The sequence below is a fragment of the Bubalus kerabau genome, chromosome 8 (genome assembly GCF_029407905.1).
Source record: "Bubalus kerabau isolate K-KA32 ecotype Philippines breed swamp buffalo chromosome 8, PCC_UOA_SB_1v2, whole genome shotgun sequence".
In the NCBI taxonomy this organism is placed as follows: Eukaryota; Metazoa; Chordata; class Mammalia; order Artiodactyla; family Bovidae; genus Bubalus; species Bubalus kerabau.
The window spans coordinates 67,122,585-67,133,175 of NC_073631.1; the positions used below are offsets into that span (position 1 = coordinate 67,122,585).

At 40.7% G+C, this 10,591-nt stretch overlaps 1 protein-coding gene across 1 annotated transcript; it reads left to right on the plus strand.

Moving 5' to 3' along the window:
- The first annotated feature begins 1,581 nt into the window (after positions 1-1,581).
- LOC129659239 (retinitis pigmentosa 9 protein homolog) lies at positions 1,582-10,573 on the plus strand. The gene is made up of 4 exons (XM_055590459.1): positions 1,582-1,605; positions 2,728-2,857; positions 9,281-9,342; positions 10,018-10,573. The coding sequence occupies exons 2-4, from the start codon at positions 2,732-2,734 to the stop codon at positions 10,091-10,093; spliced, it is 264 nt and encodes an 87-aa protein (XP_055446434.1). The 5' UTR covers positions 1,582-1,605; positions 2,728-2,731; the 3' UTR covers positions 10,094-10,573.
- Positions 10,574-10,591: the final 18 nt, after the last annotated feature.

The window sequence follows — 10,591 nt, forward strand, 5'->3', positions numbered from 1 at the left end:
GATCCTTAGTTCCCCTCCTTAGAGACAAGCCAGTTTTTTAGATATCCTTCCAGAGACAGTCTATATATATAATAACAAAGGTGGGTGTGTTATGGCCATACGATGACTTCTTTTACCCATATACACAAATACCAACGGAACTCCCTGGCAGTCCAGTAGTTACGACTCAGGGATCTTACTGCTGGGACCCTGGGTTTGATCACTGGTTGGAGAACTAAGATCCCACAAGCTGCCTAGTGTGGCCAAAAAAAAAAATCACACCAAATATAATGGTTTGCTCTTCACTCCCCTTTTTTAAAAATTTAAACTTATGGAGATTGTCCCATATGTATATCTAGTTCACATTTTAAACATTTTCCCCCTGGTCATAAAGTAACACATCTTCATTATAGAAAATGTGGAAAATTAGTCATCCTGGCTCTCACCATCTGGGTGCAGCAATGGTGAAGCTCCCATGTGTGTTTCCAAGTTTCTGGAGTCAAGACACAATTTTAAACCAGCTACAGTGTCCAGATGTTCTCAGCTGGATATGTCTTACAGAAGCGCTGAACAGACCTGGCATGTTCGGTTGTTCTGTTTCTCTGTTTTCATTCTCATTTTTGTTTTTGGTCCCTTGGGCATTCACAATTAAACCCAACACCCACACTGTGTTTAATAGCGAGTAGGTAGTGTGTCAGTACTTAAAAATGAACATGAGCATGTGGTGCTACTTTTCTAGATTTGGCATCCAGAAGCCTTTTCTGGAAGTTTCAGCAGAGCAATGACAAATGGAAATGAGCTGGGAGCACAGGCATGATTTGCGTTCTCAGGACCCTGGGGTCTGAGAGCGGTGTTAGTGGAAGGGAAAATACATTTGCACACAGTCATCTGCTTCTCTAGCAGTAGTTCTTCACTGAGTGTCACCTATTATCCAGGCACTGAGCAGGAGGCCTGCATCTTTGAGTCCCAAGAGGTCAGAGGGCAGTCAGGGTGCTGAGCAGCAGACAGTATCCCCATAGCCCACTCAGCTCACTGGAAGGCCAGCCAGGCCTTTCAGGGAGGGTCTTGAATCCGAAGCTGGTGGGTGGGGAGTGGGAGGAGGAGCCTCTGGGACAGGTCAACCCCACCTCCTTCTGCTACAACAGGTCCTTCCCTCTGGCTTCGCTCCCTCCCCTCTGCACAGTCCCCATCCCCATGACCCTCTCAGTGTAAGGGAAGTTGAAAATTATGATAGGTAAATCACCCACAAGTGTAATGACAGATTGGAACCATAATTAACTCAAGGCTCTTTTTACATCACATTTTCCCTGCAATCTCTTGATTCTTCCAAAAATAAAATCATGCCAAGACACCAGGTTATTACTTCCGTGAATTTAAGTTCTACAACCCAGTAGGATGTGGTATAGTATCAGTTTATTTATTTGGGACTTCTGACTGCTGGGCATATTTTATTAACTGTTTTAGTTATAATATTTTGTTTTTACTGAAAAAACAACACCTTTTTATTTTGGCCTATAGTTGCTTTTTGCTGATTGAAATGTGTTATGTTCCTATGAACATGGTTGATGACCAGTGTTTTTTTTTTTTCCTTCTAGTTATGAAGAACCTCCTCCTGGGTTTATCAAGGTCAGTGTAAAGCTTGTATTTTTGGTTTTTCTCTGAGACAGATTTGACTCAGTGCTCAGACTCAGTTGCTATGAAAAACAGCTGCTTAAGGTTTGACGCTCCTTTATGGTAGTCCTGTCTCTTCTCTGCAGATGGCAGTCAGTTCGTGCACTTTGGGCTTTGCCATAGTCCGTGCCTTTGCAGAAGTTTTGTCTGCCTCACGTCTGTCCCTAAGACACCACTGCAGGCCCCCTGGGTGTCCTCAGCACTCGCTCCCCTTCTTTCTGTCTCCCTTGCGACTGAATCTTCTCAAAGCTCTGCTGCCCCATGTTCCTTCTCTGACGCTCCATTGCTGCTTTCTTGAATGTCATCAGTTCAGAGAACAGTGGAGTCTGAGGACATGTGACTCCGTCCAGTCCAGCCCGGCCTGGTGCAGAGTCCCTCCTCCAGCACCCCGGCCACAGTGTCAGCATGTTTCTCTGGGAGTGAGACTTAGAGGACTTAAGACCAAAGTAACCTTTCCTGTTTGGTAGCTTTTAACTTAAAGAGAAATTTTTTAGAAAACATTCTTCCATTATAAATTTAATATTCATGGAAACATGAAAAAATCATAATGTAAAAAAAAGCACCTTAATTATACAGTGCAGTTATTTGGTGGTGAAAATGCATCTGACAAATACAGTATGTATGAGATTATAGAATGTGACAGTGGCCTTCAAGGTCTAATAATCTATTTTACTCTGACACATTGTTTTTATTGTTTCAGGAAACCTTATTTGTTTAATTCTATCTTCTGCCTCATTCCACAAAGCTTCTAAGTTAGCAGAAAATTTTTTGTGATCTTAGAATCTAATTTTTATGCTCTAGAATTAGAACTTGGAGCTCACAGATCATCCCTGTGTAAACACTAGTGACTTTTCTCTAAGAACAGCTACTTTGTTTTTGTGGTAGGCTAGCTCTTCTGGAATAGTTACTTATATTTTCTTTCTCAGTTATAATTTGTCTTTCTAGCTCTTCAGAGGATAACATGATGACATAGGGATCTCCAGCCCATGAGCAAGCCAGGCAGTGCTGTGTTCTCAAGCAGGTGGGAGAGAGCTCTGGTGCTTTGCCACAGAGCTTACACACTCTTTCCTTTTTCAGGAAGATGAGACTAAGCCAGAAGACTGTATACCAGATGTCCCAGGCAATGAACATGCCAGGGAATTTCTGGCCCACGCACCAACCAAAGGACTTTGGATGCCACTCGGGAAAGAAGTCAAAGTCATGCAGTGTGAGCATGGAAAGGTTTCAAGTAACACCCTCAATTCACGCAAGTTATAGACCACTGTTTACAAACGAGTTCACGCCTTTTAATTCATTCTCACACTATGCTGTTGAAGTCAGGGCATGATCTGTAGGCAATAGATGAGGAAGCCCCCTTGCATGTGTTAGTCGGTGTCTGGGGTAAGCGGCAGAGCAGTGCCTTGACTCCAGGGCTTCTGGCTGCAAGGACGGTGATCTTCCACAGGGCTGTAGTTGCTTGCAGAGTCTATGCTTCAGTAATATTCCTGTAACAGAAAGGATATTCCATGTAGAAATGCCATGGGGATCAAGAGATGCATTGGGGGGTGGTCCCTTGGGTCTTGCTTCAGCCAATCCTCCTCATCAATGGTATCAAGGTTTTCTCCAGGTGACCTGAAAGGGGCTGTGGGCCACACAGGGTGGGTCTGGACCAGGTGGAGCTGTGTGCACACAATCCACTGCACCAGCATAAGATGGCATTTGAAGAAGGGGTACTGCTGCCTTTAAAGACGTTTGTTTGTTCAGAGATTCTTCATGCATACAATTAAAATAGCAGTTCATGTTTCTTTGCCTCCATTCACACACCATCCTTTCCCAGTACCTAGGTTACAACAATTAGCTTTATTCAGCATTGCAGGGAATACCTGAGGGCATGTTTTTTAGGGATTTTGGAGTCCATCTTGAAGACTGGCAATCACAGGGATTCTTGCTCATCACTGGGAGATAAAAAGTTGATTGGAAGCTCTAAGTGTATGAGTAGGGCTTGTTGAGTTTCACTGGAGGGTGATCTTTCTAGTCTGTCCAACTGAGAACTTATGAGGTCAGTACCTATAGGTTTTTCTTCTAGGGCTGGGTTGTATTTTCCCAGAGAAGGCGGCTCCTCCATGGAGGGTGAAGGCCAAGCTGCTAGTGTTGTGGAATCTAACTGGAGCAAAAAGGCTGGGAAATCTTGCCGTCTGCTTTTTTTATGTGTTCCTGTAACCTTCTGTATTTACTGTCACACCTTGCCTTCACGTGTATCTGATGTCCTTTTGCCAGAGATCCTATGATTTACCTTTTTCAGACAATAACTTCTACCAGGGCTAGTAAGAGTTGCCCTCGGACTTTTAATCAGTCCTCGTTATTTCAGCTCCTCCTTTACCCTTACATTCAACAGTATCTGGTGCTCAGAGCTCAATTCCTGAGCTCTTTGGAGGTTCTGCAAAGAAAAATTGAGTTGATTCTCAGTTCTCCCCTCTGGTGCCTTAGAATTGAATTTTCTGGTGTCTGTTCATTTTAGTGTTTATTGCATTGTGGTATACAAATTTTTTTTGCATTCGACTTAAAGTTTTTCTCTGTATGTTTGGGTTTGTGGCCTTTTGAAAATGCTTTATTGCAGTTTAATATAGATATTATGAAGTTCACCCATTTTAAATAGTGATTTTTTTTTAGTTAACTACTGAGTATATTTATTTATTGCCATAAATAAGTTTTAGAAAATTTTATCCTCCCTTTAAGATCCCTCAGGACTCTTTCCAGTTAATCCCCACTTCAGCCCCAGATAGCCATTAATCTACTGTTTTGATCAATTTGGCTTTTTTGTGCATCTCCAGGAGATGGTGATGGACAGGGAGGCCTGGCGTGCTGTGATTCATGGGGTTGCAAAGAGTCAGACATGACTGAGCAACTGAACTGAACTGATTATATGTAAATGAATTCATACATCCATTTATAAGTTACATGAGAAATTCAACACTTTATTATAAAATAGGCTTTTTATTCAGTAAAATAGGCTTTGTGTTAGATTGCCTTTGCTAAGTCACTTTGGTCGTGTCCGACTCTTTTTGACCCCATGGACTGTAGCCCACCAGGCTCCTCTGTCTGTGGGATTCTCCAGTCAAGAATACTGGAGTGGGTTGTCATGCCTTTCTCCAGGGGATCTTCCTGACCCAGGGACTGAACCTGTGTCTCTTGTAGCTCCTGCATTGCAGGCAGATTCTTTACTGCTGAGCCACTGGGGAAGCCCTTGTGTTAGATGATTTTGCCCAATTGTAGGCTAATGTATCAATAGGTGTTATGAGTGCATTTAAGCTAGGCTAAGCTATCCTGGTTATTTAACTTATATGCAGAGTACATCATGAGAAACGCTGGGCTGGAGGAAGCACAAGCTGGAATCAAGATTGCCGGGAGAAATATCAATAACCTCAGATATGCAGATGACACCACCCTTATGGCAGAAAGTGAAGAGGAACTAAAAAGCCTCTTGATGAAAGTGAAAGTGGAGAGTGAAAAGGTTGGCTTAAAGCTCAACATTCAGAAAACGAAGATCATGGCATCTGGTCCCATCGCTTCATGGGAAATAGATGGGGAAACAGTGTCAGACTTTATTTTTCTGGGCTCCAAAATCACTACAGATGGTGACTGCAGCCATGAAATTAAAAGATGCTTACTCCTTGGAAGGAAAGTTATGACCAAACTAGATAGTATATTCAAAAGCAGAGACATTACTTTGCCAAGAAAGGTCCGGCTAGTCAAGGCTATGTTTTTTCCAGTGGTCATGTATGGATGGGAGAGTTGGACTGTGAAGAAAGCTGAGCGCCGAAGAATTGATGCTTTTGAACTGTGGTGTTGGAGAAGACTCCTGAGAGTCCGTTGGACTGCAAGGAGATCCAACCAGTCCATTCTGAAGGAGATCAGTCCTGGGATTTCTTTGGAAGGAATGATGCTAAAGCTGAAACTCCAATACTTTGGCCACCTCATCTGAAGAGTTGACTCATTGGAAAGGACTCTGATGCTGGGAGGGATTGGGGGCAGGAGGAGAAGGGGACGACAGAGGATGAGATGGCTGGATGCATCACCGACTTGATGGACCTGAGTTTGAGTGAAGTCCGGGAGTTGGTGATGGACAGGGAGGCCTGGCGTGCTGCAATTCATGGGGTCGCAAAGAGCTGGACACGACTGAGTGACTGAACTGAACTGAAGCTATGATATTCAGTAGGTTAGGTGCATTAAAGTGCATTTTCGACCTACGATATTTTCAACGTACAATGGGTTTATTGGGACATAACCCAATCACAAGTTTTCCTTTGTTTTTTAGGATCTTACATGGTTCATTCATTGATTGCATTTGTTTTTAGAATTGGAGTTTAATGAAGAAAAACTCTGATATGATCTACCAATTCTTTGTCTTCTTTAAAGGAAACTGTGTTATCTTACAGAAATATTTCCTTTTTTGTTTTTTTGCTTTCAGGTTGGTGCTGTAAACGATATAGTCACTGAACAGGGGACAAAGAATGCCCTTTTTTTATCAAAGGTAATCAAAACTTAGAACAGTTCAGAGTAGTAAGTAGAGCCCCACCATATCAATTTATATATATCAGAGACAGTGAATATCAGTGAATTAGGCTGTCATCAGTAAACTGGAAATTCACACAAAATACATTCCCAGAGCCATTCAGCCAGTGTCTGGTGTTAACCACATTTGTGTTAAGTCATAGGCATACCTCAGAGATAAGGCAGGTTTGGTTCTAGCAATATTTAGAAGTGAATATCACAATATAGTGAATGACACAAATTTTTTTATTTCTCAATACATACAAAAGTCATGTTTACACTATACTGTAGTTGGTTAAGTATGCAACAGCATTCTGTCTAAAAAAAAAGTACGTAACAATTTCAAATACTTTCTTGCTAAAAACTGCTAACCATCATCTGTGCCTTCAGAAGCCTATAGTACTAACTTCAAAGATCACTGATTACAGATCACCCTAACAAACGTTAACAATGATGAAAAAGTTTGAAATATTGTGAGAATTACCAAAATGTGACACTGTGACATGCAGTAAGCAAATACTGTTGGAAATACAAAGCTGACAGACTTGCTCGACACAGAGCTGCCACAAACGCAGTATCTGCCAAGTGCAATAACGAATGAGCTATTATGCCTGTATATTTGTGAGATAGATTCATTCTTTAATGAAAAATTAACTTCTCATTAAACTGTTATTTGCTTATACCTTGGGAATAGTAATTCTTTTTCTGAAACAGACATTGTTATTTATTCAATCACTTTTTTAAACATTGTATTTAAAAAGACAGGTTTCATAGCTAAAATAGGGTTTTAGTTTTCCAGGCTTTACCTAAAGATTATATCTTTAAACTATAAGCTAGAAATGTATATATAAATTGTATATACTCTTTACTTGACAGTAAAATAAATCTATCATTTCCTCACATTATTTTAATAGTCACTTCCCAGGGGTGTAAAATCAGTAACTGCTTCTATCAAGTAAAATATGCAGATGTCTGGCTGTATTGAGGTTGTCAACGTAAAACAGACTGGAGTCAGCAGACATTCTCTGGTTTTTATGATATTTAAGATGCTGTGTTTTCATTTTAATAATCTGATATAACTTATTTTGACATCAATCATTCCACTTCTAGTGGAGTGACAATTTTTACAGATACCATAGAACATAGTTTGGCGATAAATCCCAGAAACTTTAAGGATACTCATTTTGACTCAGAAATCCTACTTATAAGAATTTACCTTAAGAGTATAAGAGAACACTAGTATATACACAACTATTTGTGTATGTATAGGATAGTTTTAATTATTATTTATATGTTTAGAAAAATGAAAACTAAAGAAAAATGGAAAACAACTTAATAGTCTAACATATCAACAAAGGTCCGTCTAGTCAAGGCTATGGTTTTTCCGGTGGTCATGTATGGATGTGAGAGTTGGACTGTGAAGAAAGCTGAGTGCCGAAGAACTGATGCTTTTGAACTGTGGTGTTGGAGAAGACTCTTGAGAGTCCCTTGGACTGCAAGGAGATCCAACCAGTCCATTCTGAAGGAGTTCAGTCCTGGGTGTTCTTTGCAAGGACTGATGCTGAAGCTGAAACTCCAATTCTTTGGCTACCTCATGTGAAGAGCTGACTCATTGGAAAAGACCCTGATGCTGGGAGGGATTGGGGGCAGGAGGAGAAGGGGATGACAGAGGATGAGATGGCTGGATGGCATCACTGACTCGATGGACATGAGTCTGAGTGAACTCCGGGAGTTGGTGACAGACAGGGAGGCCTGGCATGCCATGATTCATGGGATCGCAAAGAGTTGGACATGACTGAGCAACTGAACTGACTGAAAGAAAAATGGAAAACAACTTAATAGTCTAACATATCAAGATAAATTAAATATCGACATAAATTACTGTAACAGATTAGCCATTAGGAATTGTGGCTTAGAAGAATGTGTTATATCATGGGGAAATGTTCATGAAAACGTAAATGAAAAATAATAGAGTTTTATATAGTATGATTATGATTTTTCATAAATTATGAATAATGACTGAAAAAGAGAGACCAGGGAGTTCCCTGGTGGTCACTGTTAGGACTTGGTGCTTTCACTGATGTGGGCACAGGTTCAATCCCTGGTTGGGATACTAAGATCCCACAGACTGCATAGGATGGCAAAAAAGAAATACCCCAGAACAAGAAAAAAAAACAAGAAAAAGACACCACATGTTAATGTTACTGTTATTTCTGGGTAGTGAAGTAATCAACGTTTTTAAAACTTAATTTTCTGACAGTATCTAAAATTTCTATTATAAATGTTTATTCTTTTTTAAAACAAGATAATTCACATATCGTAACATTTCCCATACATGTGTTCTTATTTTTAAGTAATTCAAATCATTTAAAATTATCTATACCTCCAGTATATTTCCAGACTTTGGGAGACTTATATATTTTTGTATATCTATAAATGTTTCATGCTTATATATAATTTTATTTTATTTTTTTGTATTTATTATTTAGCTGCACCATTTGCGGCATGTGGGATCTAGTTCCCTGACCAGGAATTGAACCCAGGCCCCCTGCATTGGGAGAGCAGAGTCTTAGCCACTGAACCACCAGGGAAGTCCCCCTATATGTGATTTTATAATTCATTTGTTTTTCTTAATACTATTAATATTTCATGGTCATGTATCGACAGAGAACAAAGAGAATTGCTTCAGTATTTCTTCCGTGAATAATATTTCATGATTCTGCTATGGTTTATTTCTTTATAAAGGGTTCTTAAATTATATCCTGTATTTTTTTCTCTTGGCTGCATTGTGTGGCTTGCGGGATCCTGTTCCTTGATCGGGGTTGACCCTAGGGCCTCCACAGTGAAAAGTGCCGAGTCCTAACCACTGGACCACCAGGTTAACCTCCTGTATCTTCCTATTTGGGAAATTCTTTTCACAGCTTCAGGAAGTTGGCAGTGCTGGGGCCCCTTAGGAAGGATTAGAACATTGGAACAATCAAACTGAAACAGAGTAACTGGCTTTTAGTAACCTAGGGGTTGAATGTTTAATTAACTAACAACCTAGCAAGCCTAACCCAGCTTTAACCCTTTTTTCATCCAACCCTTTTTCACCTTTAAGGCACATGAAGATCCCATGTATGACATCATACGAGAGAATAAAAGACACAAAAAGGATATAAGGTGAGACTGTTCTGGTGATCATATCTTCTTAAAGTCTGAAATCATACCAAGTTAGAAACAGCCGTTCCAGTATTAGAGAAATGGTTTAATAAAGATAGTATTTTAATTGTGAAATGTTTGGAGAACAGGAGTAATCCCTGAAAAGACCAGCATGTGGGGAATGAGCAGGCAGCCTGTTCCACTTGGGTTAACTTAAAGGTTGGCCAAGCCCACTCACGTCACAGATAGTTGATGCTGGCAGCCCACGTTGTGATACCTAGTTGTACCATGTGATTTGAGTCTCGTTCTTGTGTTTTATCTTCTCCAATGTCTTTAAGGGCCTGAGCTATTGTTATAAATTAGACATGAATAAAGACAGGGTGAAAAAACAAGAGGGTTTTTTTTTTTTTTTTTTTTTTTCAAATTGGTGATACTGAATTGTAATTGTTGAGGAGGGAGATTACCTAGTATTCACCTGAGAATACAAAATGGCTTGTACACTGGTTACAGTCATGTAAAATAGGCATGGATATAGATCAGAATGGGGAAATATGCAAAAATAAACATCAATACTATCTTTAATGAGGTGACTATTTGTGACAGTTTTCATCCTCACTACTGCTCTTATCTTTTTATCTAAAAAAATTTTTTTAGGTTGAATTGAATATGGTTATTTGGTCAATCTTATGTGTTTAGGATACAACAATCAAAACGATTACTGGAGGATTCAATGTCAGATGACGATGGGAGCAGCTCCAGTTCCTCAGAATAGAAACACAAGAAAAAGAAGAAAGAAAATAATAGGAAAAAGAAGAAAAAACGAAAGCATAAGTCTTCCAAGTCAAATGAGAGTTCGGACTCAGAATGACGAGAGCCCAGCTTGTTCAACATTCTCTTCTCACAAAACAGACACTGTGGCCAAAGATGAGAGGACCGTGGAGGAAGGCGGAGCCAGAGAGACGCCTGGAGGGAAGGGGTGTGGAGTCCCAGGCGAGGGTTCTCACCTGCCTTCCAGGGAGGATGCGAGCTGTGTGTTGCCAGGTGCTAGCTCTGGACACGCTTGACTTCAGGCTGGAGAGCTTTTCCCCTTGTGCTCCTCCCTGCTGATCCCTGTGAGTCCCAACTCCTTAGAAATGCCTCGGGCAGGGCGGCCAGATGAAGGGAGTCTCTGAGGAGCTGCTCCCGGTGCTGCCGTAGGTTCCACCTCCAGGGTGGAGCTACTTGTGTAGAGCTCAGGCCTGACTTCCCTCTGCTGCTGAGGATAATAAAT

Excerpts from the sequence above, each read along its gene's own strand:
- LOC129659239 (XM_055590459.1), top strand. The coding sequence starts at position 2,732 with ATGAGACTAAGCCAGAAGACTGTATACCAGATGTCCCAGGCAATGAAC. Across the intron at positions 2,858-9,280 it reads AGAAGTCAAAGTCATGCAGT|GCACATGAAGATCCCATGTA; the intron begins GTGAGCATGGAA and ends TTCACCTTTAAG. Across the intron at positions 9,343-10,017 it reads AGACACAAAAAGGATATAAG|GATACAACAATCAAAACGAT; the intron begins GTGAGACTGTTC and ends TTATGTGTTTAG.